At 47.6% G+C, this 27,049-nt stretch overlaps 1 protein-coding gene across 2 annotated transcripts in view; it reads right to left on the bottom strand.

Annotated features, from left to right (window-relative positions):
- The window catches only part of SCNN1B (sodium channel epithelial 1 beta subunit), a 61,389-nt gene that overhangs the window by 2,219 nt on the left and 32,121 nt on the right, over positions 1-27,049 (bottom strand). The window contains exons 8-11 of one of the 2 annotated variants that reach the window (XM_029576550.1): positions 18,789-18,906; positions 18,349-18,424; positions 12,033-12,090; positions 4,255-4,316 (exon numbers count right to left, since the gene is read on the bottom strand). In XM_029576550.1, the coding sequence (XP_029432410.1) occupies positions 4,255-4,316; positions 12,033-12,090; positions 18,349-18,424; positions 18,789-18,906 (314 nt within the window). Of the gene's footprint in view, positions 1-4,254; positions 4,317-12,032; positions 12,091-12,122; positions 13,322-18,348; positions 18,425-18,788; positions 18,907-27,049 lie in introns of those variants that run through there. The other variant, XM_029576549.1, reaches the window with a different exon arrangement.

The following is a 27,049-nucleotide window of genomic DNA, read 5'->3' as shown; positions in this document are numbered from 1 at the left end:
AGACATGTATATGATAACACAGGCAGATGAAATTTAATGTGGATAAGTGCAAGGTGATGCATATAGGGAAAAATAACCCATGCTGTAGTTACACGATGTTAGGTTCCATATTAGGAGCTACCACCCAAGAAAGAGATCTAGGCGTCATAGTGGATAACACATTGAAATCATCTGTTCAGTGTCCTGCGGCAGTCAAAAAAGCAAATAGAATGTTAGGAATTATTAGAAAGGGAATGGTGAATAAAACAGAAAATGTCATAATGCCTCTGTATCGCTCCAAGGTGAGACCGCACCTTGAATACTGTGCACAATTCTGGTCGCCGTATCTCAAAAAAAATATAGTTGCGATGGCGAAGGTACAGAGAAGGGTGACCAAAATGATAAGGGGACTGGAACAGCTCCCCTATGAGGAAAGACTAAACAGGTTAGGACTTTTCAGCTTGGAGAAGAGATGACACTTTTGAATAGTATATGTATGTGTGATGTCAGGTGTAAATGATCCTATTGAATAGTATATGTATGTGTGATGTCAGGTGTAAATGATCCTATTGAATAGTATGTGTATGTGGGATGTCAGGTGTAAATGATCCTATTGAATAGTATATGTATGTGTGATGTCAGGTGTAAATGATCCTATTGAATAGTATGTGTATGTGGGATGTCAGGTGTAAATGATCCTATTGAATAGTATATGTATGTGTGATGTCAGGTGTAAATGATCCTATTGAATAGTATGTGTATGTGGGATGTCAGGTGTAAATGATCCTATTGAATAGTATATGTATGTGGGATGTCAGGTGTAAATGATCCTATTGAATAGTATGTGTATGTGGGATGTCAGGTGTAAATGATCCTATTGAATAGTATATGTATGTGTGATGTCAGGTGTAAATGATCCTATTGAATAGTATATGTATGTGTGATGTCAGGTGTAAATGACCCTATTGAATAGTATATGTATGTGTGATGTCAGGTGTAAATGATCCTATTGAATAGTATATGTATGTGGGATGTCAGGTGTAAATGATCCTATTGAATAGTATATGTATGTGTGATGTCAGGTGTAAATGATCCTATTGAATAGTATATGTATGTGGGATGTCAGGTGTAAATGATCCTATTGAATAGTATATGTATGTGGGATGTCAGGTGTAAATGATCCTATTGAATAGTATATGTATGTGGGATGTCAGGTGTAAATGATCCTATTGAATAGTATATGTATGTGGGATGTCAGGTGTAAATGATCCTATTGAATAGTATATGTATGTGTGATGTCAGGTGTAAATGACTCTATTGAATAGTATATGTGTGTGTGATGTCAGGTGTAAATGACCCTATTGAATAGTATATGTGTGTGGGATGTCAGGTGTAAATGATCCTATTGAATAGTATATGTATGTGGGATGTCAGGTGTAAATGATCCTATTGAATAGTATATGTATGTGTGATGTCAGGTGTAAATGACTCTATTGAATAGTATATGTGTGTGTGATGTCAGGTGTAAATGATCCTATTGAATAGTATATGTATGTGTGATGTCAGGTGTAAATGACCCTATTGAATAGTATGTGTATGTGTGATGTCAGGTGTAAATGATCCTATTGAATAGTATATGTATGTGGGATGTCAGGTGTAAATGATCCTATTGAATAGTATGTGTATGTGTGATGTCAGGTGTAAATGATCCTATTGAATAGTATGTGTATATGTGATGTCAGGTGTAAATGATCCTATTGAATAGTATGTGTATGTGTGATGTCAGGTGTAAATGATCCTATTGAATAGTATATGTATGAGGGATGTCAGGTGTAAATGACCCTATTGAATAGTATATGTATGTGTGATGTCAGGTGTAAATGATCCTATTGAATAGTATATGTATGTGTGATGTCAGGTGTAAATGATCCTATTGAATAGTATGTGTATGTGTGATGTCAGGTGTAAATGATCCTATTGAATAGTATGTGTATGTGGGATGTCAGGTGTAAATGATCCTATTGAATAGTATGTGTATGTGGGATGTCAGGTGTAAATGATCCTATTGAATAGTATGTGTATGTGGGATGTCAGGTGTAAATGATCCTATTGAATAGTATGTGTATGTGGGATGTCAGGTGTAAATGATCCTATTGAATAGTGTGTGTATGTGGGATGTCAGGTGTAAATGATCCTATTGAATAGTATGTGTATGTGTGATGTCAGGTGTAAATGACCCTATTGAATAGTATGTGTATGTGTGATGTCAGGTGTAAATGACTCTATTGAATAGTATATGTATGTGGGATGACAGGTGTAAATGATCCTATTGAATAGTATATGTATGTGGGATGTCAGGTGAAAATGATCCTATTGAATAGTATGTGTATGTGGGATGTCAGGTGTAAATGATCCTATTGAATAGTATGTGTATGTGTGATGTCAGGTGTAAATGATCCTATTGAATAGTATGTGTATGTGTGATGTCAGGTGTAAATGACTCTATTGAATAGTATATGTATGTGGGATGACAGGTGTAAATGATCCTATTGAATAGTATATGTATGTGGGATGTCAGGTGAAAATGATCCTATTGAATAGTGTGTGTATGTGGGATGTCAGGTGTAAATGATCCTATTGAATAGTGTGTGTATGTGGGATGTCAGGTGTAAATGATCCTATTGAATAGTATGTGTATGTGTGATGTCAGGTGTAAATGACTCTATTGAATAGTATATGTGTGTGGGATGTCAGGTGTAAATGATCCTATTGAATAGTATGTGTGTGTGGGATGTCAGGTGTAAATGATCCTATTGAATAGTGTGTGTATGTGGGATGTCAGGTGTAAATGATCCTATTGAATAGTAGTGCATGTGGGATGTCAGGTGTAAATGATCCTATTGAATAGTATGTGTATGTGTGATGTCAGGTGTAAATGATCCTATTGAATAGTATGTGTATGTGGGATGACAGGTGTAAATGATCCTATTGAATAGTATGTGTATGTGGGATGTCGGGTGAAAATGATCCTATTGAATAGTGTGTGTATGTGTGATGTCAGGTGTAAATGATCCTATTGAATAGTATGTGTATGTGTGATGTCAGGTGTAAATGACCCTATTGAATAGTATGTGTATGTGTGATGTCAGGTGTAAATGATCCTATTGAATAGTATGTGTATGTGGGATGTCAGGTGTAAATGATCCTATTGAATAGTATATGTATGTGGGATGACCGGTGTAAATGATCCTATTGAATAGTATATGTATGTGGGATGTCGGGTGAAAATGATCCTATTGAATAGTATATGTATGTGGGATGTCGGGTGTAAATGACCCTATTGAATAGTATGTGTATGTGGGATGTCGGGTGTAAATGATCCTATTGAATAGTATGTGTATGTGGGATGTCAGGTGTAAATGACCCTATTGAATAGTATGTGTATGTGTGATGTCAGGTGTAAATGATCCTATTGAATAGTATGTGTATGTGTGATGTCAGGTGTAAATGATCCTATTGAATAGTATGTGTATGTGGGATGTCAGGTGTAAATGATCCTATTGAATAGTGTGTGTATGTGGGATGTCAGGTGTAAATGATCCTATTGAATAGTAGTGCATGTGGGATGTCAGGTGTAAATGATCCTATTGAATAGTAGTGCATAGGTGATGTCAAGTGTAAATGATCCTATTGAATAGTATGTGTATGTGGGATGTCAGGTGTAAATGATCCTATTGAATAGTATGTGTATGTGGGATGTCAGGTGTAAATGACCCTATTGAATAGTATGTGTATGTGGGATGTCAGGTGTAAATGATCCTATTGAATAGTATGTGTATGTGTGATGTCAGGTGTAAATGACCCTATTGAATAGTATGTGTATGTGGGATGTCAGGTGTAAATGATCCTATTGAATAGTATATGTATGTGGGATGTCAGGTGTAAATGATCCTATTGAATAGTATGTGTATGTGGGATGTCAGGTGTAAATGATCCTATTGAATAGTATGTGTATGTGTGATGTCAGGTGTAAATGATCCTATTGAATAGTATGTGTATGTGGGATGTCAGGTGTAAATGATCCTATTGAATAGTGTGTGTATGTGTGATGTCAGGTGTAAATGATCCTATTGAATAGTATGTGTATGTGTGATGTCAGGTGTAAATGATCCTATTGAATAGTAGTGCATGTGGGATGTCAGGTGTAAATGATCCTATTGAATAGTATATGTATAGGTGATGTCAAGTGTAAATGATCCAGCCTTCATTACTCACCTCTTCACTGTTATGTTTGTGGTTGAATCTCTCTCATAGGATAAGACGTGGAAAATCCAGTCCTAGGAGATAAAAAAAAAAAGGACTCACTATAAATGTGTAGTACCTATGCTATCCAATAAGATAATGCTCCCTGCTCATTTTAAGGAATGACTTTTATAAGAGGTGTATGAATGGAGAAGGGGTAGGATTGAGGCTGTGATGACTGATGCTGCTGCTAATTTCATCTCTTTGTGAGTGCATTACCTTCTGGTCAGTATAGGTGCCTGTATGAATGAAATGTTTTTGTGAGTTCTGGCTGTCACTGAGGGGTAGGTGGAGCTGCTGACTGGCAGTGAATGAGAGTGAGATCTGGTGCTGGCGCTCTGAGACCATGCACAGTACTGCCTGCTGCTGAAAACTGTCTGATGTGGGAATGGTATCCTTAGTACAACTGGAAAGGTATCACCCAGTGAACTTTTATTCACTTTGAAATATGAAGAGTGTGAGAACTGATGTTAGATATTTTCTACTTTTGACGTTTTCAAGGACTGTCTCTATGCATGTCTGTCTCTGCCCTGCTCCAATTCCTTCTGTCTGTCTGTTTCTGTTGCTACAGTGCAAAGTCGGTTGTCACAAAAAACAGAGGCGTTTCTGGCTCCAGAGATGAGGAATGTAGCCTCATCCTTCCTCCCTGCTGTGGTACCTCCTCCAGCTGATTTATGAACCTCTCTTCCCACAGCTGCCAGGCAATGCATTGTGAGTGCACACTAAGCAGTCAGGGAGCAACATCCTTTGCTATCATATCCTGAGGGATCGACTGGAGGAAGGGCAGGTTTGTGGGAGCCTCCAGCCTGCCAGCTGCGCTCTATCCCTGCAGTTTAGTACAACTCAATACTTTCCCTGAAATAAAGAGTCATTTCAATAGGTAAGGATTAAAGCCGATATGAGAATGCCTTGGAATCATGCAAACAGCGAAACTCAAACCCCATTCATTCCTGCCATTAGAAGATTTAGATGCCACTGTGTGAAGGATAGAAACATCCCCGATATCACCCAGCATCTTCCACTCTCCCCGATATCACCCAGCATCTTCCGCGCTCTCCCCGATATCACCCAACATCCTCCACTCTCTCCCCGATATCACCCAACATCTTCCGCCCTCTCCCAGATATCACCCAACATCTTCCGCCCTCTCGCAGATATCACCCAACATCTTCCGCCCTCTCCCAGATATCACCCAACATCTTCCACACTCTCCCCGATATCACCCAACATCTTCCACACTCTCCCCGATATCACCCAGCATCTTCCACTCTCTCCCCGATATCACCCAACATCTTCCACTCTCTCCCCGATATCACCCAACATCTTCCACTCTCTCCCAGAAGTGCACATCTCTTTGCACATTATTTCAGAGAGTTTTCAGGGCAGAAAAGTAGGCAGCTCGTTTCCTTTCCAGGGCTTCAAATAGTTCTAGCCATGATCACAAATCTCTTCCCCCCTTTAGATAACTTTTGATTCATAGTGAAAAAAACAAAATATACTAAGCATTTGATGGTGCAGTTTAATATCACAGGATCCAGCCAGGTGCTTGGAACCTGCATTGGCCACTGTGGGAAACTGGATCCTGGGCTTGATGGACCCTCAGTCTGACCCGGTATAGCAAGTCTTGTGTCCTTATTCTTCCGTTTGAGAATTACATTTCTCACTCAGAGTTTCATCCTGGTACCCAGTACTCTGTGCAGGAGTTTAAAGTGAATTGCACTATTGTCAGCTTTCCCGGAAGGTGGCATGTGCGAAGTTTTAGAAAGAATTTGTAATGTGATAGCAGAAGGAAAGCTAAATATTGCGCTGCTGCTGCTGCTTTGTTCAGCAGATGAAGATTGTGTGGAAGAGATGCAGAACCGATTTTGATCAGGAAGTGTTAGAAAATCCTTGCTCTGAAGAGCTTTAAAAGCTGGTGGTATCCGAAAGACAGAGATCATGGGGGGCCTGAAGTTTGTAGGGCAGCAAAAAGGGGAGGGGGCGTATTTACTAATCCCAGTACATTCAGGACTGGTGCAAAGGTCTACAGCGCCCTAGGCAGACAAATGTAACCCCCCCCCCGGGCACTCTGACAGTGGTAGATATACAGAGTTATGGTCGCCCTCTTACAGTGCGCACTCTCTCTCCCTCCACAAACCTAGCGAGGGCTCCGTGACCTCGCATACCCCAGCAGTGCCTCCCTAGGCGACCATCCAGTCCCGCCTAATGATTGCTCTCTCTCCCTCCACAAACCTAGTGAGGGCTCCGTGACCTCACATACCCCAGCGGTGCCTCCCTAGGCGACCATCCAGTCCCGCCTAATGATTGCTCTCTCTCCCTCCACAAACCTAGCGAGGGCTCCGTGACCTCGCATACCCCAGCAGTGCCTCCCTAGGCGACCACCCCGTCCCGCCTGATGATTGCTCTCTCTCCCTCCACAAACCTAGCGAGGGCTCCGTGACCTCGCATACCCCAGCGGTGCCTCCCTAGGCGACCACCCAGTCCCGCCTGATGATTGCTCTCTCTCCCTCCACAAACCTAGCGAGGGCTCCGTGACCTCGCATACCCCAGCGGTGCCGCCCTGGGCGACCACCCCGTCCCGCCTGATGATTGCTCTCTCTCCCTCCACAAACCTAGCGAGGGCTCCGTGACCTCGCATACCCCAGCGGTGCCGCCCTAGGCGACCACCCAGTCCCGCCTGATGATTGCTCTCTCTCCCTCCACAAACCTAGCGAGGGCTCCGTGACCTCGCATACCCCAGCGGTGCCGCCCTAGGCGACCACCCAGTCCCGCCTGATGATTGCTCTCTCTCCCTCCACAAACCTAGCGAGGGCTCCGTGACCTTGCATACCCCAGCGGTGCCGCCCTGGTCGACCACCCCGTCCCGCCTGATGATTGCTCTCTCTCCCTCCACAAACCTAGCGAGGGCTCCGTGACCTCGCATACCCCAGCGGTGCCGCCCTGGGCGACCACCCCGTCCCGCCTGATGATTGCTCTCTCTCCCTCCACAAACCTAGCGAGGGCTCCGTGACCTCGCATACCCCAGCGGTGCCGCCCTAGGCGACCACCCAGTCCCGCCTGATGATTGCTCTCTCTCCCTCCACAAACCTAGCGAGGGCTCCGTGACCTCGCATACCCCAGCGGTGCCGCCCTGGGCGACCACCCCGTCCCGCCTGATGATTGCTCTCTCTCCCTCCCCAAACCTAGCGAGGGCTCCGTGACCTCGCATACCCCAGCGGTGCCGCCCTAGGCGACCACCCAGTCCCGCCTGATGATTGCTCTCTCTCCCTCCACAAACCTAGCGAGGGCTCCGTGACCTCGCATACCCCAGCGGTGCCGCCCTAGGCGACCACCCCGTCCCGCCTGATGATTGCTCTCTCTCCCTCCACAAACCTAGCGAGGGCTCCGTGACCTCGCATACCCCAGCGGTGCCGCCCTAGGCGACCACCCAGTCCCGCCTGATGATTGCTCTCTCTCCCTCCACAAACCTAGCGAGGGCTCCGTGACCTTGCATACCCCAGCGGTGCCGCCCTGGTCGACCACCCCGTCCCGCCTGATGATTGCTCTCTCTCCCTCCACAAACCTAGCGAGGCTCCGTGACCTCTCATACCCCAGCGGTGCCGCCCTAGGCGACCACCCCGTCCCGCCTGATGATTGCACCGGGCCGGAGTATATTAGCAACTAATGCTCAGCTCCACCCAAATCCTGACTTGTATTAAGCAAATTCTTGGCATCTCACCCTTGCCTTCTTTTAAGCCCAGCCCGTTCCTCCTGTCAGCCTGCATTGGGTCACAGTGAGGGTTTCTCTGCCGCAGTGACAGTCCTGAAGCTTGGCCACGCACCACCGCGGCCTCGATCTCCCAGCAGGGAACCTTTGCTTACTTTTATTATTTCAAGGGTTTTGGGGTTTTTTTATTGATTTGGGGTTTGGTTCATTTCCAAAACTGAAATAAACCTTAAATAAAAAAAAAAACAAACCCTAAAATGGGACTTTCCCCCGGTCACTTACCTAGAGCCCTCACCTCTCCGCAGCTGAGTTGGGGCCCTGAAATGATCTTCCCCGGTCACTCCTGCCCGACACTGACTCACAGCTCGAGGACCTCTCCTCCCTTTCCACCAGGGAGGCTCTGTTTCTGCTCCTGGGGGCAGGAGGGCCAAGGAGATCGAAGGAGGCTCCGTGTTACTCTTAAACAAACCAAAAATAGCTGAAAATTTTCAGCTAAGTCAATATTTGGTTTGTTCTATTTGTTACAAAATCTGCTGACTGCGATTTTCATTTCTTCTTTATAATCCGAGTTATTGCAGAACGGCTGGGCCATAGCGAGTGAAGTTTGTTTGCATTGCCACTCTGTTCGGATTGCGTCATTTTATGTTTCTTTTTATTATTGTAACTCGCCATGATCCTAATTTGTTTTAACACCTGGGTTCATTTTCCGTAAGGCGCCTAATTGCAAAGATGAGCGCATACAGGAAAGCGACGTGTATGTGCTCACCTTGGGGCCCATGCAACGAGCCACATGAAAAACCCTGCGTGAAAGCTGGTTGCCACGTCTGCTGGGCACCTGCTGCAGATTGGCAATGAGGCGCCACGCTATGGAGGAATTGTGCGTCCCTAGCACAGCATCAGGCGCCCAGGAGAGAAAGCTGTGCCCACAGCCGTGGGTTAGGGAAACGGATGCTAGTAAATTGGGCACCTGTTTAGCTAAGCTGGCCGCCATCAAGACTTTTTGGTTTTCAAGTTGCTGCTTTCCGTGCTTACTCCTAGTTAGTACTGTTTTGTTAGTGAGCCCTTGACGCGTGGCAAAACGTAACATCAGCTCCGAGGCTGGCGTTAAATTTGCCGTGTTAGAAAGTGCGCGTTGGATGCGCAGCAATGTTTTGCATCTGGGTAATAGCTAATGGCCTCATACACACGGCCTTTACGTGTGATGCTTGCTACGTGTAAATCTGGACGCGCGTTTCGGATGCGCTAATCCTGTTTTTGCATTGGGTGTCGGCCTGGTGCGTGCAGTCGTGGGTTAAGCTGTGAGCTAGCCTGAGTGCCAGAGGCATCAGCAGCCGGGGTCGATGTGCAAAGCCTTTCCCAATGTCGGCTGCAACCACAGCCCCTCTTTAAGATGCAGCCACCGTTGTCATCCTCGATGATTGACTCGATTGTTCAACCACATGAAACGCACCTAAACATTTGGAAATGCTCCCCATAATGGAGCAGGAAGAGGCCGTTCCGCCGGGAGGATCTGCATGGCTGAATCTAATTGTAGGTAGTGAGGCCTCAGAAAACACCTGTAAGCCACCAAGCTTTAAGGAGTTAACTCTAAGTAAACGCCAAGCTCTATGGCGCAGCTGCCACCCTACAAGCAACTCTCTCTTGTATTTCTCCATAGTATCGCCACTAAACTTTTAGTGAAAATAAGCTGAGTGTGAGGCTGGGCTGGGCTGCACCGTTTCCTCACTCACAAGTTTTGCTGGCCTGGTTACTCCCATCGCATTTAAGAGCTTTGAGTAATTACTTTTCACACTGTCTTGGTGTCTCTGCCTCCACTGCTTGCAGTCGGCTTAGACCAGACTGGGGCAGATCCAGCTTTCATGCCTGTCTGGGACATGCCCTGCCCTCCACTTCAGAAGCTTTCCCTCTCTCTCCGAGGATGAGGTATTTACCGTAGCTTGTTCTGTAAAACAAGGCAAACCTTTGTATCTGCTCCCACACTCCTAGCTCTCTGCTCCTGCTGCGTGGAGACTCCAGAAATGAGACAGCCCAGGAGGGGATTGACAGGGGCAAAAGGATGCACGGATTTTGTAATCCTGGTGAGGCTAAAGCCAGAGGGTGTGAGTGACATCAGCACCTCCCACCCCCTCACCACCCAACCTTACAGCTCCCCTTCTCTCTCCCCCTTCCATCAGGATCTCAGGGCTCCCCTTCTCTCTCCCCCTTCCATCAGGATCTCAGGGCTCCCCTTCTCTCCCCCCTTCCCCCAGGATCTCGGGGCACCCCTTCTCTTGCTCTCTCTCTCCCCAGGATCTCGGGGTTCCTCTTCTCTCTCCCCCTTCCCCCAGGATCTCAGGGCTCCCCTTCTCTCTCCCCTCTTCCCCCAGGATCTCGGGGCTCCCCTTCTCTTGCTCTCTCTCTCCCCAGGATCTCGGGGCTCCCCTTCTCTCTCCCCTCTTCCCCCAGGATCTCGGGGCTCCCCTTCTCTCTTTCTCTCTCCCCTAGGATCTCTTGCTGCCCGTCCTCTCCCCTTGCCACAGAACCTGAGGTTCAGTATGGGACGGACGCGATGGCGCTTGCGCTCTGTATCTGCTATCAGACTCTCATTTCTCATGCTCCCTCCTCCCAGTATTTCATGTATTTATTTAATCCTCGTTTCCAAATGAAACTGAGCGGCTGACAACTCAAACAAAATTTACAATAAGAAGACCTGCATTAAGAAAACCAACCATCATATAAATCCTGTAACCAAATAAAATGCTGCAACCTGTGAGCTCGTCACCTCTCCAATTTCTGTTTCCCTTCTCCCAGTATCTCATAGCTCCCTTCTGTTTCCCCCTGCACAAGGCCTCCTGTAGCACTGCCTCACTGCATCTGCAGGTGCTTACAGACTCTGCTCACCTGTGGGCTCAGTGGGTCCTTCTGCTGGCTACCTATTGGCATGAGTGCTGCATGAGATCGTAAGTGTGGGCAATGATGACCTGTGCAGGTGTATGGAGGAGAGAGTGTGAGTGTGGGTGCATGGAGGAGAGGGTGTGAGTGTGGGTGTGGGTGTATGAAGGAGTAGGTGTGGGTGTATGGAGGAGTGGGTGTGAGTGTGGGTGGGTGTAGGTGTATGGAGGAGAGGGTGTGGGTGCAGGTGTATGGAGGAGTGGGTGTGAGTGTGGGTGGGTGTAGGTGTATGGAGGAGAGGGTGTGAGTGTGGGTGGGTGTAGGTGTATGGAGGAGAGGGTGTGGGTGCAGGTGTATGGAGGAGAGGGTGTGGGTGTAGGTGTAGATGTATGGAGGAGAGGGTGTGGGTGTATGGAGGAGAGGGTGTGGGTGTGGTGTGGGTGTATGGAGGAGAGAGTGTGAGTGGGTGGGTGGGGGTGGGGTGTGGGTGTCTGGAGGAGCGCGTGAGTGGGTGGGGGTGGGGTGTGCGTGTGGGTGGGGTGTGCGTGGGTGGGTGGGGTGGGGGGGGGGGGTGTGCTGTGGGTGTATGGCGGCGCGCGTGTGGTGGTGGGGGTGGGGGGGGTGCGTGTGGGTGTCTGGCGGCGGGGTGGGCGTGGGGGGGTGTGGGTGTGCGTGTGGGTGGGTTCGGTGTCTGGGCGCGCGAGTGTGGGGTGGGTGGGGGGGGTGGGGGGGGGGGGGTTGTGCGTGGTGGGTGGGTCTGGCGGCGCCGTGGTGCGTAGCGTGGGGGTGGGGGGTGTGAGTGGGGTGTCTGGCGGCGCGCGTGTGCGTGGGTGGGCGTGGGGGGTGTGGTGTGAGTGTGGGTGGGTGTAGGTGTATGGAGGAGAGAGTGTGGGTGGGGGTGGGAGTGGGAGTGGGGGTGGGGGACCATAGACCTGGCAGCAGTAGCACATATGAATGCTTTTTTTTTTCTCTTCAAAATGGGGCCATTGTGGCCCATAGGCCTCACTTTTTCAGCTCCACGGTACAGGCACTTGCTGGATCTCGTACGGCAGTGCAGATTGGCTAATCCTGTGCTTCCTTTTATTCAAGTCCATGTCTGTGGTATAAAAGTGAACGTGAGGGAATAGAAATCGTCCATGCATGGTGAAATAACCTTATGGAAAGGTGGCCTTACCTCGGAGGACTCTGAGGGCCAGTCTGCCATGGACACAGTCATTTTATATTGAGTGTTGCTGCAAGAAAGTGATCGGCATGTCAAATATTTCTTTAAATAAATGAAACTACACAGCCCTGAACCCTCAGTGTTGATAGCAGCAAAGAGGACAATCTAACTCCTGAGCCTTTACTCACAGAGAAGGGGGAGGAGTTATAGACAGAGGACCCTCCCACCATTAACCTTAGAGAAAGGGGAGGAGTTATACCAGAGGACCCTCCCATCATTACTGTTAGAGAAAGGGGAGGAGTTATACACAGAGGACCCTCCCATCATTACTGTTAGAGAAAGGGGAGGAGTTATACACAGAGGACCCTCCCATCATTACTGTTAGAGAAAGGGGAGGAGTTATAGACAGAGGACCCTCCCACCATTAACCTTAGAGAAAGGGGAGGAGTTATACACAGAGGATCCTCCCATCATTACTGTTAGAGAAAGGGGAGGAGTTATACACAGAGGACCCTCCTACCATTAACCTTAGAGAAAGGGGAGGAGTTATACCAGAGGACCCTCCCATCATTACTGTTAGAGAAAGGGGAGGAGTTATACACAGAGGACCCTCCCATCATTACTGTTAGAGAAAGGGGAGGAGTTATACACAGAGGACCCTCCCACCATTAACCTTAGTGAAAGGGGAGGAGTTATACACAGAGTACCCTCCCACCATTACTATTGGAGAGACACCGACCCCTATTCAGCTTCAGAAACATTTCACAGACCCCCGCAAACTTTCTTTAATATTTGCATGCAATAATGAGACGCACTCCAGAATCATTCATAACGTATACAACTTTGATCTAAGCTGAATACATAGGGCAATTTCCAGATATTAAAAAATTGCCCTCATAATTGAAGGTTGGGGCCATTCCACTCCAGCTGCAATAGGGAACGTGCAGTGAGTTAAAAAAAAGTTCCAGCTTGGCAGAAAATCTGCAGCGGTCTCTTAATTTTCAAAAGGAAACTCAAGCTCGCCCAGCCCTCAGCATAAAGAACTCGCCTGGTCACTTCCCCTAGAAGGGAGGCGCGCTAGGGGCAGTCCCCTGTAGATCTCTGTGTCACAGCTGTTCGACATCTCAACCCTTTTTTTCTTGTTATTTTCAGACGATTGGCTCCCACGGGGCAGTCCATCTGGGGCATCTCCCGTCAGCCGCAATTCCCGCGTCATGGCAAGGTCCGGAGTGGCTGCCCTGGTAGGAGACGGGAAGCCTGAGGGCCAAGTGCTTTTCCCCGACAACGCTTCTCTCCCACCTCTGGAAACGCAGTGAGTAAAAGAAAAAAAAGAAATAAAAAGAAAAAATGGGGAGAAAGAGGCAAACAGGAAGCAGGCTTCGGGAATCAAAGCCCCAAAGGCTTCCAGAGGACAGACCAAGGCACGGCGCTAGGAATCTGAGGCACCTCGGGGACTACTACAGGCGGGTCCTATCTTCCAGCAGCCAAGGAGGTCCAGGAACGGCTCTGATCGCCTTCCCTAATGACATTCTGGGGTCCCCCCAAGACCGACCCCTGTGGGGGACAGGGATTCTCTTCAGAGTGGACCCACCTCACCTCAGACTGTTGGGTACTCGAAGTGATCAGGTCAGTACCCCAGATAGTTGTGGTCACCAGACAAAGAGGTAGCGATAGAAGCTTCCTTGATCAAGTTACAAACGCCATGAGCAGTTTGCCCCATCCCATCTTGGGAGCGGGGCACCGGAACCTATTCTATGTACTTTGTGGTGTCCAAGAAGGAATGGCTCCTTCCAGCCCGTACTAGACCTCAAGGAGGTCAACAAAATGCCTCAAGGTCCCGCATTTCCTCATGGAAACCCTGTGCTCAGATATAGCGGAGGTGAAGAAAGGGGAGTTTCTCTCAACCCTGCACTCAGCCGAGGCATATTTCCACATCCCGATAAGGGACTCTCACCAGAACCTTGTACATTTCTGTGTATTGGGCTAACACTTCCATTTTCAAGCATCTCAGCTGCACCAAGGAACTTTACCAAATTTATGGTGGTGGTAGCAGCCAGGCTGCGCAAGCAAGGCATCCGGGTCCATCCCTACCTGGACAACTTGCTCATTTGGGCCAAGTCTGCCCAGGAAAACACCCAGGCCACTTCCTCGATAATCCACCTGATGGAGCGGCTAGGATGTGTGATGAACTAAGCAAAGAGCACTGCTGCCCTCACAACCTCTGGAGTTTTTGGAAGCGCTATTCGACCCGGATGCTGGGCGGGAAAAATTAATTTCCCGCCCAGCATCCAGGCAGGAAAAATTAATTTCCCATATAAGAAGCTTCCAAACTCAGCCCATGCATACAGCTCAGGTCTACCTGCATCTGATAGGCCTCATGGCAGCAGCCATAGATCTGGTCCCTCCTGTCCAGGTGGTCACTGACCTCAATGGGCTACGAGCAAAAGTTGCCCTTGCAACATCCAGTAAGGGACAGCCTGTGGACACACCTTCCCAACCTTTCAAGGGGGGTAAGCCTCGCCATTCCAGAATAGATCACGCTGACCACAGATGCCAGTAGCTTAGGCTGGGGACCCCACTGCCAAGGGCAGACAGCCCAGGGGCAGTGGGACCAGCAGGAGAAGTCCTGGCACATGAACAGACTCGAGTTGCAGGTCATCAGCCTGGCACTCAGGGCCTTTTTCCCATCATTAAGGGGCAGGCAGGTCAAAGTCCTCTCAGACAACGCCACAGCAGTGGCCTATATAACCGCCAAGGGAGCACTCACAGTTGGTCCCTAACGCACAAGACGGCAATGATTTGTAAATGAACAGAACGAGGCTGGAGAGCCTGATGGTAGTCCACATTGCAGACTCCTGCAACACCGAGGCGGACTTCCTGAGCCAGGAGCAAGCAGGAGAATGGAAGCTGAGCCAAACAGCTTTCCTCAAGATCATCGGCAAATGGGGACAGCCAACGATGGACCTGATGGCGTCCCGACTCAACAGCCGAAGAAGGGAGCCAGGCTCCATCAGGATAGATGCACCTCTAATGCCCTGGCCAACCAGAAGCCCACTCTACGTGTTTCTCCCATGGCCATTGAAAATGAGAACATTAGAGAAAATAGAAAACCAAGCGACCTTAATCACCCTGGTAGCTCTGGACTGGCTAAGGAGAGCGCGATGGTACCGCAGATACAACAATTTAAGACGAAATGGAACCTTAAGGAAGCTACTTTTGCAGACCCAAAAATCTTGCTGGAAGAGCCGCTGCCCCTGAAGCAGGACCAGGATGGTCCGGAACACGATCGTGTCGGGACTTTGCATAGATGAGTATACCTTTGGGATATCTACAATTTAACAAAGCATTTTAAGTGTTACAAAGTGGCCTATATTTATAGGGTTTGGCTTCGTTTCAAGAAATAAGGCAATTAGGTGTTCGATATATGTAGTGACCAATGATGTTTTGGGTCTATAAACATTTTAAGAAAAACAAAAACCATAAAAAATTCTAAAAATTGACCTCCTGATTAATAAAAGCAATTTGGACCTGTACACTACAAAAATGAGTCTGTATGCTTAACAAACTCACGTAGTCCAGAGGTCCTACAGATATAGAGATAACATAATTGATGATTTGTTCATGTGGTTCCACATTGTGTTTGATGATTAACGATACCAGTTACCTTTGTGTATTTTGATGTGTGCTGTACAAGTTTGGAGGTTCTGGAGTAAAAATATTTATGGGCATTGATTGTGTGAGTGATGTCACTTAAACATAGAAACATAGACGTGACGGCAGAAAAGGGCCTCATGGCCTATCCAGTCTGCCCAGCAAGCTCCCATACTTATCAGTTACTCTGACCGCCACGGGTAGGGCTGTTGTTGGTTACTGTTTGAGCTCAATTTCCTCCCCCCCCCCCCCCCCCTGCCGTTGAAGCAGAGAGCAATGCTGGAGTTGCATCAGAAGTGTAGCATCAGGCTTTTTGGCTAAGGGTAGTAACCACCACATCAAGCAAGTTACCCCCATGCTTATTTGTTTTCCCAGACTGTACAGTTCAGTGTCCTTGTTGGTTGCTTTCTGAATCTAATTCCCCATTTCCTCTTTTCCCCCTGCCATAAAAGCAGAGAGCAATGATGGAGTTGCATTAACAGTAGGAAGGTTTATTGGTTAAGGGCAGTAACCACCAGACCAGCAAGTTACCCCCCAGTCACCCCCATGCGCTCTTTTCCTCATTCCCATCCTCAAGCCTTTAGTGATCCACAGTGTTTATCCCATGCCCCTTTGAATTCTTTGACTGTTTTCATCTTCTCCTCCTCCGGAAGGGATTTCCAGGCATCCACCACCCTCTCCCTGAAGAAATATTTCCTGACGTTGGGTCTGAGTCGTCCTCCCTGGAGTTTCATTTCGTGACCTCTAGTTCTACTGATCTCTTTCCAGTGGAAAATGTTTGTTGATTGTGCATCATTAAAACCTTCCACCAGTCAATGTGGGCCAAGCAGATCCAGCAGGTGCAGAGTCATTTGCAGGAACTGAAGGGAGCAGCTCAAACAATGAAAACCTAATGCCCATTAAAGGCCCCATTTCCCCAGAGGCCACAGGACAATTCCTGACAGAAATGGAAGTTAAGTGTCACCAATCATGACCCCCCTATGTAAGTATTCTTGTTATTTTAGTGTTTACTAAAAAATCCTCTGTATTTTAGAATATCACACAAAATATTCTGTAACTATTTGATAAAATAATTCTTTTTATACTGAGACTTTTCTGTGGTTAAGAATTACGGTTTGTGTTGTGTACAGTTTGGATATCATCAGTCACTTTGAGGGGCACCCATGTCTGTGCTCTTTCCTGAATATAATCAGGACCGCAAGTCTCCTGCAATTCTGGGGATGCAGAATTTTCCTTAACCCTTCCCCGATGGGACCAAGGGTATTCGTGCACCTATAGAGTTTGCAAGTGGAAGCTTCCGGCCAGGAAGTCCTCATATATGTTCCCTGCACGCGGGACTCTTTCAAAGGCGCTTTCTTTGTAAACACGCATTTACCTCTGGAGAATACCTTTGAAAATTGCCTCCTATTTTCATAATTGAAAATAGATTTACATAATGTAAATTGTATGCAAATTCATTCAAATATGCTGCAGAATTTAAAAATCCTTGCCACAGAATTTAGCTCAGAGTGGCTGAAGGTAACTGGGGCTCCGATTATGATCTCCAGTACTATTTCACGTGCTTGTACCACTGCATATTACATCCTCGTGTCACAGATTTACTGCTAATCCCCCGCTGCATATTATATCTTTGTGTTACTGATAATAATCCCCTGCTGCGTATTACAGGCTCGTGTCACAGATTTACTGATAATTCCCCGCTGCATATTATATCCTTGTGTTACTGATAATCCCCCGCTGCATATTATATCTTTGTGTTACTGATAATAATCCCCTGCTGCGTATTACAGGCTCGTGTCACAGATTTACTGATAATTCCCCGCTGCATATTATATCCTTGTGTTACTGATAATCCCCCGCTGCATATTATATCTTTGTGTTACTGATAATAATCCCCTGCTGCGTATTACAGGCTCGTGTCACAGATTTACTGATAATTCCCCGCTGCATATTATATCCTTGTGTTACTGATAATCCCCCGCTGCATATTATATCTTTGTGTTACTGATAATAATCCCCTGCTGCGTATTACAGGCTCGTGTCACAGATTTAGTGATAATCCCCTGCTGCATATTATATCCTTGTGTTACTGATAATCCCCCGCTGCATATTATATCTTTGTGTTACTGATAATAATCCCCTGCTGCGTATTACAGGCTCGTGTCACAGATTTAGTGATAATCCCCTGCTGCATATTATATCCTTGTGTTACTGATAATCCCCCGCTGCATATTATATCTTTGTGTTACTGATAATAATCCCCTGCTGCGTATTACAGGCTCATGTCACAGATTTACTGATAATTCCCCGCTGCATATTATATCCTTGTGTTACTGATAATAATCCCCTGCTGTGTATTACAGGCTCGTGTCACAGATTTACTGATAATTCCCCGCTGCATATTATATTCTTGTGTTACTGATAATCCCCTGCTGCATATTATATCTTTGTGTTACTGATAATAATCCCCTGCTGCCTATTGCAGGCTCGTGTCATGGATTTACTGATCATAATCTCCCACTGCTTATTACATCCTCATGTCAAAGATTTACTGATAATCCCCCACTGCATATTATATCCTTGTGTTACTGATAATAATCCCCTGCTGCATATTATATCCTTATGTTACTGATTATAATCCTCCACTGCTTATTACATGCTTGTGTCACAGACTTACTTGCATGACTGTTTGCAGGTCTGGATACAGACCTCTCTCATTCCCACAGAATCCATCAGTTTGTAGAAACAGAGCACTGTCGAGACACAAGAAAAGCAAACATCTTCCTTCATAGCAAAAACAATTTATATGCAAAATAGCATACAATAAAAAAAGGATAAAAATGTGCCTGACCAAATTTACAGCAAAATGTAGCTAAAATTCTATAAAAAAACCGCATAAACATTACAAATATAATTTATAGGCCTTATTAATAGCCACATTTTTATCAGCAGATTTCAAAGTGGATATATGTGCCTAAGTTTGCTTTGAAAATGAGTGGCTACACGCAAACGTGCACATTTCTTCATGCATGGGAGCAGGTCTAAATATTCACGTGTGCGTTCTCACGCTGGTCTATGTCTGGTTTATTGTAGTCTCTGGAGGGCAGTTTTTCTTACCCCAATCTGGATTCTTGTAATTGTTGCAGTACTGGGAACCCGGCAATACAGGGTAGAGATATGAAGAACAGCCACATGCGTTGAACATCTGTGACTGGAAACAGGAGCGAAGACATGACTGCAAAAGTAAAGCAAAAAGAAATGTTCTGGGGTGAGCTGATAAGATCGGGGTGCCAAAGGCATCAATATTTATTTTATTTTATTTATTTATTTAAAAACTCTTCTATACCATCGTTAAGTTAATTCACCATCACAATGGTTTACATAAAGGCACAATAATTGGTATAGATTACAATTTAAACATGTGCCAACATAGAACGGTAACAAATTTTAATAAGAGAAACTGTTTGTTTGTTTTTGTTTTTAAAAAATTTATTAATCGCTTAACACAATTGGCCTAAGCGATGTACATAATTACACACACAAAATTAAATTAAAAGTTTCACAGAAACTGAACTCAACAAAAATTTAAACCAACAAATGTTATAAACAATTAAATCATCAAAAATAAGGTCAACAAACAAACCATTGTCACATTTGTATATGAAGTCAGATGGCATTAGCTTCATTACAGTACATCTCAAGTATACTATTAAGAAAAAAATCTTAATCAGTTAGATCACATTAACTTCGTTACATTACGTGTCAAAAACACGGGTAAGAAGAAAATCTTTGTAAGATGTTTTAAATTTCTTAAGATCATCCAGGGTGGTACATGTACGCGCAGTGCTCTCTCCCTTACCTGAGTGAGATGTGCTGATGTAACAGAAGGAACAGTTAGTAGAGCTTTATTAGCAGATCTCAGGTTTCTGTGTGGTACATGTACGCGCAGTGCTCTCTCCCTTACCTGAGTGAGATGTGCTGATGTAACAGAAGGAACAGTTAGTAGAGCTTTATTAGCAGATCTCAGGTTTCTGAGTGGTACGTGTACGCGCAGTGCTCTCTCCCTTACCTGAGTGAGGTGTGCTGATGTAACAGAAGGAACAGTTAGTAGAGCTTTATTAGCAGATCTCAGGTTTCTGAGTGGTACATGTACGCGCAGTGCTCTCTCCCTTACCTGAGTGAGATGTGCTGATGTAACAGAAGGAACAGTTAGTAGAGCTTTATTAGCAGATCTCAGGTTTCTGTGTGGTACATGTACGCGCAGTGCTCTCTCCCTTACCTGAGTGAGATGTGCTGATGTAACAGAAGGAACAGTTAGTAGAGCTTTATTAGCAGATCTCAGGTTTCTGAGTGGTACATGTACGCGCAGTGCTCTCTCCCTTACCTGAGTGAGGTGTGCTGATGTAACAGAAGGAACAGTTAGTAGAGCTTTATTAGCAGATCTCAGGTTTCTGATGTGGTACATGTACGCGCAGTGCTCTCTCCCTTACCTGAGTGAGATGTGCTGATGTAACAGAAGGAACAGTTAGTAGAGCTTTATTAGCAGATCTCAGGTTTCTGTGTGGTACATGTACGCGCAGTGCTCTCTCCCTTACCTGAGTGAGATGTGCTGATGTAACAGAAGGAACAGTTAGTAGAGCTTTATTAGCAGATCTCAGGTTTCTGTGTGGTACGTGTACGCGCAGTGCTCTCTCCCTTACCTGAGTGAGATGTGCTGATGTAACAGAAGGAACAGTTAGTAGAGCTTTATTAGCAGATCTCAGGTTTCTGTGTGGTACATGTACGCGCAGTGCTCTCTCCCTTACCTGAGTGAGATGTGCTGATGTAACAGAAGGAACAGTTAGTAGAGCTTTATTAGCAGATCCTCAGGTTTCTGTGTGGTACGTGTACGCGCAGTGCTCTCTCCCTTACCTGAGTGAGATGTGCTGATGTAACAGAAGGGAACAGTTAGTAGAGCTTTATTAGCAGATCTCAGGTTTCTGTGTGGTACATGTACGCGCAGTGCTCTCTCCCTTACCTGAGTGAGATGTGCTGATGTAACAGAAGGGAACAGTTAGTAGAGCTTTATTAGCAGATCTCAGGTTTCTGTGTGGTACGTGTACGCGCAGTGCTCTCTCCCTTACCTGAGTGAGATGTGCTGATGTAACAGAAGGAACAGTTAGTAGAGCTTTATTAGCAGATCTCAGGTTTCTGTGTGGTACATGTACGCGCAGTGCTCTCTCCCTTACCTGAGTGAGATGTGCTGATGTAACAGAAGGGAACAGTTAGTAGAGCTTTATTAGCAGATCTCAGGTTTCTGTGTGGTACGTGTACGCGCAGTGCTCTCTCCCTTACCTGAGTGAGATGTGCTGATGTAACAGAAGGAACAGTTAGTAGAGCTTTATTAGCAGATCTCAGGTTTCTGTGTGGTACGTGTACGCGCAGTGCTCTCTCCCTTACCTGAGTGAGATGTGCTGATGTAACAGAGGGAACAGTTAGTAGAGCTTTATTAGCAGATCTCAGGTTTCTGTGTGGTACATGTACGCGCAGTGCTCTCTCCCTTACCTGAGTGAGATGTGCTGATGTAACAGAAGGGAACAGTTAGTAGAGCTTTATTAGCAGATCTCAGGTTTCTGTGTGGTACGTGTACGCGCAGTGCTCTCTCCCTTACCTGAGTGAGATGTGCTGATGTAACAGAAGGAACAGTTAGTAGAGCTTTATTAGCAGATCTCAGGTTTCTGTGTGGTACATGTACGCGCAGTGCTCTCTCCCTTACCTGAGTGAGATGTGCTGATGTAACAGAAGGAACAGTTAGTAGTGCTTTATTAGCAGATCTCAGGTTTCTGTGTGGTACATGTACACGCAGTGCTCTCTCCCTTACCTGAGTGAGATGTGCTGATGTAACAGAAGGAACAGTTAGTAGAGCTTTATTAGCAGATCTCAGGTTTCTGTGTGGTACGTGTACACGCAGTGCTCTCTCCCTTACCTGAGTGAGATGTGCTGATGTAACAGAAGGAACAGTTAGTAGAGCTTTATTAGCAGATCTCAGGTTTCTGTGTGGTACATGTACACGCAGTGCTCTCTCCCTTACCTGAGTGAGATGTGCTGATGTAACAGAAGGAACAGTTAGTAGAGCTTTATTAGCAGATCTCAGGTTTCTGTGTGGTACGTGTACACGCAGTGCTCTCTCCCTTACCTGAGTGAGATGTGCTGATGTAACAGAAGGAACAGTTAGTAGAGCTTTATTAGCAGATCTCAGGTTTCTGTGTGGTACATGTACGCGCAGTGCTCTCTCCCTTACCTGAGTGAGATGTGCTGATGTAACAGAAGGAACAGTTAGTAGAGCTTTATTAGCAGATCTCAGGTTTCTGAGTGGTACATGTACGCGCAGTGCTCTCTCCCTTACCTGAGTGAGATGTGCTGATGTAACAGAAGGAACAGTTAGTAGAGCTTTATTAGCAGATCTCAGGTTTCTGTGTGGTACATGTACGCGCAGTGCTCTCTCCCTTACCTGAGTGAGATGTGCTGATGTAACAGAAGGAACAGTTAGTAGAGCTTTATTAGCAGATCTCAGGTTTCTGTGTGGTACGTGTACGCGCAGTGCTCTCTCCCTTACCTGAGTGAGATGTGCTGATGTAACAGAAGGAACAGTTAGTAGAGCTTTATTAGCAGACCTCAGGTTTCTGAGTGGTACATGTACGCGCAGTGCTCTCTCCCTTACCTGAGTGAGATGTGCTGATGTAACAGAAGGAACAGTTAGTAGAGCTTTATTAGCAGATCTCAGGTTTCTGTGTGGTACATGTACGCGCAGTGCTCTCTCCCTTACCTGAGTGAGATGTGCTGATGTAACAGAAGGAACAGTTAGTAGAGCTTTATTAGCAGATCTCAGGTTTCTGTGTGGTACATGTACGCGCAGTGCTCTCTCCCTTACCTGAGTGTGCACGTAGGTAAGTGCAGGCATATAAATGCTCAGCTAGATGTGCACGTAGGTAAGCGCAGGCATATAAATGCTCAGACTGTGCACATAGGTAAGCGCAGGCATATAAATGCTCAGCTAGATGTGCACGTAGGTAAGCGCAGGCATATAAATGCTCAGCTAGATGTGCACGTAGGTAAGCGCAGGCATATAAATGCTCAGACTGTGCACGTAGGTAAGCGCAGGCATATAAATGCTCAGACTGTGCAGGTAGGTAAGCGCAGGCATATAAATGCTCAGACTGTGCACGTAGGTAAGCGCAGGCATATAAATGCTCAGACTGTGCACATAGGTAAGCGCAGGCATATAAATGCTCAGATGTGCACATAAGTAAGCGCAGGCATATAAATGCTCAGACTGTGCACGTAGGTAAGCGCAGGCATATAAATGCTCAGCTAGATGTGCACATAGGTAAGTGCAGGCATATAAATGCTCAGCTAGATGTGCACATAGGTAAGCGCAGGCATATAAATGCTCAGACTGTGCACGTAGGTAAGGGCAGGCATATAAATGCTCAGACTGTGCACGTAGGTAAGCGCAGGCATATAAATGCTCAGACTGTGCACGTAGGTAAGCGCAGGCATATAAATGCTCAGCTAGATGCCCAACCAGGTGCCCAACTAAGCGTCCAACTAGGCACACAACTGGATGCACAGCCAGAAGCCCTCGCACGAGCTGACGGAACCTCAGAGGGCAGCCTAATGCACAGGAAAAGTGCGTGAAACGCCGCAGCAGCCCTACCATGCGGCAAACAAGTAAAACCTGACAGTGGGGCCTGGACTGCCCACAGTCCCCAAGCTTTTTTATATTTTCTTCTTTACCTGAGCTCAGCCCATTCTGGCTGAGTACAGAGTCTGTGTCCAGCTCTGGGGGAGAGGGCAAATATCTTCACCCCCACACTGGCTTCCTGCACCTGCTTGCCTTTCAGCTGTTTTTTTAACAGTTAAGTCCTTGCCATCTGTAAACCAGCTACCATCCTGAGGTCCTCATCTGAGGGAAGGATCCAATATATTTCACCTCAGGAATTTTCAATTGAGGGAGGGTCCATACGGTATCATCACAGGAGAACGGGCCAAATTAATTTTCCTTCTTCTTTTCTCCTTCTAAAAACGTTAAGCAATCCTCAGTAGGGAGATGCACGTCTACCATCTGCTGGAGATGGAGAATACTGGCGGGCTGATGTTACTGCAGGGGTGTGATGTCAGCTTTGCTCTGTCTCCATCTGCTGGTAGAGGTGCATAACCCACTTGTTCTGGATCCACCTCTTTAAACGCTAAGAAATATAGCTTAGGAATGTTTTCAACTGAACCTACCTGGCTAGGGTTTTAGTGGAAAATTTCTAAAATCTAGCTGGTTAAAGTATGACTGGCTAGATTTAGGTCTGTAATTTGTGTGGCTAACTTTTCCTGCCTAAACATAGCAAGTTGTGCTGAATGTTGTGTTCCGCGGTCTTGCAAGGCCACAACTGCGGCTCCCTACCTTGCCCGAGACGGCGACCCACAGCGGGAGCCCCAGGAGAAGTCTCTGATCCTGTGCCCATCGCTCTGGCACAGGCCCCAGTGATGGTCGCCGGGTGAGGAGCCGTCCCTGCTCCTCCCTCGCGGCATCCAGCAGTGTTTCCTCCGCGGAGGAAATCCAAGATGGCCGCCGCCATCTTTAGGCGCAAGGCCGCCCCCCCTCATCAGATTTAAAGGGACCTGATCCCTTTAACTATCCACAGCTGTTCCCTATGAGCCAGATTTGAGGAAATATAAAAGGAGGCTTCCTCTGCTCATTCCTTGAATTGGCAACGTCCCACGTAGTCAGGTCTGCTTGCTTCGGTGAGTTCTTGTTCTTTGGATCTTTGTTCCTGTCTCGTCTTGGTGTTCCTGGCTCCTGACTTCAAACTGGCAAGCGGCGATCCCTTGGTATAGACCTCGGACTGGTAAGCGACGACCCTTTGGCACTTGACCTCGGACTTCTTCTGGACCATCGTCTCCAAGGGCCCACCTAAGTCCCAGCAGCCCGGGTCCCTACGGACTCCTCCCGGGGGGACCACGGGCTTCCAGGGGTGAAGCTCCAGTTAGCCCTTGCACCGAACTCTCGGCTCCTTGACCTCTCAAAGGTCCACCTAAGTCCCAGCAGCCCGGGTCCCTACGGGATCCTCCTGGGGGGACCGCGGACTTCCAGTGGCGAAGACTCCGTTCCTCTCCTTGACGTCACGACTCTTCGTCTGCTTCCACAAGTTGCCTCAGTCTCCAGTGCCGAGGGTCAGCTGGTCACATCTTCTGCTCTGCCTCGCCATCCGATGGGAGAACCTAAGGATCCACTTCCTCAGGTATACCATCCTCCCGTCGGTCCAAGGGTTCACAACCTGAGCATAACACTGAAAACCAGAAGCTAAATCAGAAGCCCACCCAAGCAATTGCTCTGAAGCTGCCCCCGTTTCTGCTGATTTGTGAATATAGGTGGTCACATTTAGAATATAGGAACATAATTGTCTTTGGTTGATCAGTGGTACAAATTTTAAAGCAAACGTTTAGCCTACTAAGTTCCAAAGTTAGCTGGTTAAACCTTTTTGAAATTCCAGTCTATACTAACAGTAAGCATCAGTGACAGAAGCAGCCTTTGAACCCATCGTGTGCGCTGGGTGTACGTGCAGGGCATGAGAGTGGGTGAGCGCGGCAGAAGCAGCCTTTGAACCCATCGTGTGCACTGGGTGTACGTGCAGAGCATGAGAGTGGATGAGAGCGGCAGAAGCAGCCTTTGCACCCATCGTGTGCGCTGGGTGTACGTGCAGGGCATGAGAGTGGGTGAGCGCGGCAGAAGCAGCCTTTGAACCCATCGTGTGCGCTGGGTGTACGTGCAGGGCATGAGAGTGGATGAGAGTGGCAGAAGCAGCCTTTGCACCCATCGTGTGCGCTGTGTGTACGTGCAGGGCATGAGTGTGGGTGAGAGCGGCAGAAGCAGCCTTTGAACCCATCGTGTGCGCTGGGTGTACGTGCAGGGCATGAGAGTGGGTGAGAGCGGCAGAAGCAGCCTTTGAACCCATCGTGTGCGCTGGGTGTACGTGCAGGGCATGAGAGTGGATGAGAGCGGCAGAAGCAGCCTTTGAACCCATCGTGTGCGCTGGGTGTACGTGCAGTGCATGAGAGTGGGTGAGAGCGGCAGAAGCAGCCTTTGCACCCATCGTGTGCGCTGGGTGTACGTGCAGGGCATGAGAGTGGATGAGAGCGGCAGAAGCAGCCTTTGAACCCATCGTGTGCGCTGGGTGTACGTGCAGTGCATGAGAGTGGGTGAGAGCGGCAGAAGCAGCCTTTGAACCCATCGTGTGCGCTGGGTGTACGTGCAGGGCATGAGAGTGGGTGAGCGCGGCAGAAGCAGCCTTTGAACCCATCGTGTGCGCTGAGTGTACGTGCAGGGCATGAGAGGGGGTGAGAGCGGCAGAAGCAGCCTTTGAACCCATCGTGTGCGCTGGGTGTACGTGCAGGGCATGAGAGTGGGTGAGCGCGGCAGAAGCAGCCTTTGAACCCATCGTGTGCGCTGAGTGTACGTGCAGGGCATGAGAGGGGGTGAGAGCGGCAGAAGCAGCCTTTGAACCCATCGTGTGCGCTGGGTGTACGTGCAGGGCATGAGAGTGGGTGAGAGCGGCAGAAGCAGCCTTTGAACCCATTGTGTGCGTTGGGTGTACGTGCAGGGCATGAGAGTGGGTGAGAGTGGCAGAAGCAGCCTTTGAACCCATCGTGTGCGCTGGGTGTACATGCAGGGCATGAGAGTGGCAGAAGCAGCCTTTGAACCCATCGTGTGCGCTGGGTGTACGTGCAGGGCATGAGAGTGGGTGAGAGCGGCAGAAGCAGCCTTTGAACCCATCGTGTGCGCTGGGTGTACGTGCAGTGCATGAGAGTGGGTGAGAGCGGCAGAAGCAGCCTTTGAACCCATCGTGTGCGCTGGGTGTACGTGCAGGGCATGAGAGTGGGTGAGCGCGGCAGAAGCAGCCTTTGAACCCATCGTGTGCGCTGAGTGTACGTGCAGGGCATGAGAGGGGGTGAGAGCGGCAGAAGCAGCCTTTGAACCCATCGTGTGCGCTGGGTGTACGTGCAGGGCATGAGAGTGGGTGAGAGCGGCAGAAGCAGCCTTTGAACCCATTGTGTGCGTTGGGTGTACGTGCAGGGCATGAGAGTGGGTGAGAGTGGCAGAAGCAGCCTTTGAACCCATCGTGTGCGCTGGGTGTACATGCAGGGCATGAGAGTGGCAGAAGCAGCCTTTGAACCCATCGTGTGCGCTGGGTGTACGTGCAGGGCATGAGAGGGGGTGAGCTTGGCAGAAGCAGCCTTTGAACCCATCGTGTGTGCTGGGTGTACGTGCAGGGCATGAGAGTGGGTGAGAGCGGCAGAAGCAGCCTTTGAACCCATCGTGTGCGCTGGGTGTACGTGCAGGGCATGAG

Source organism: Rhinatrema bivittatum, chromosome 14, assembly GCF_901001135.1.
Source record: "Rhinatrema bivittatum chromosome 14, aRhiBiv1.1, whole genome shotgun sequence".
NCBI lineage: Eukaryota > Metazoa > Chordata > Amphibia > Gymnophiona > Rhinatrematidae > Rhinatrema > Rhinatrema bivittatum.
The sequence above is the reverse complement of the archived record's forward strand: the minus strand, read 5'-3'. Positions and strand labels throughout refer to the sequence as shown.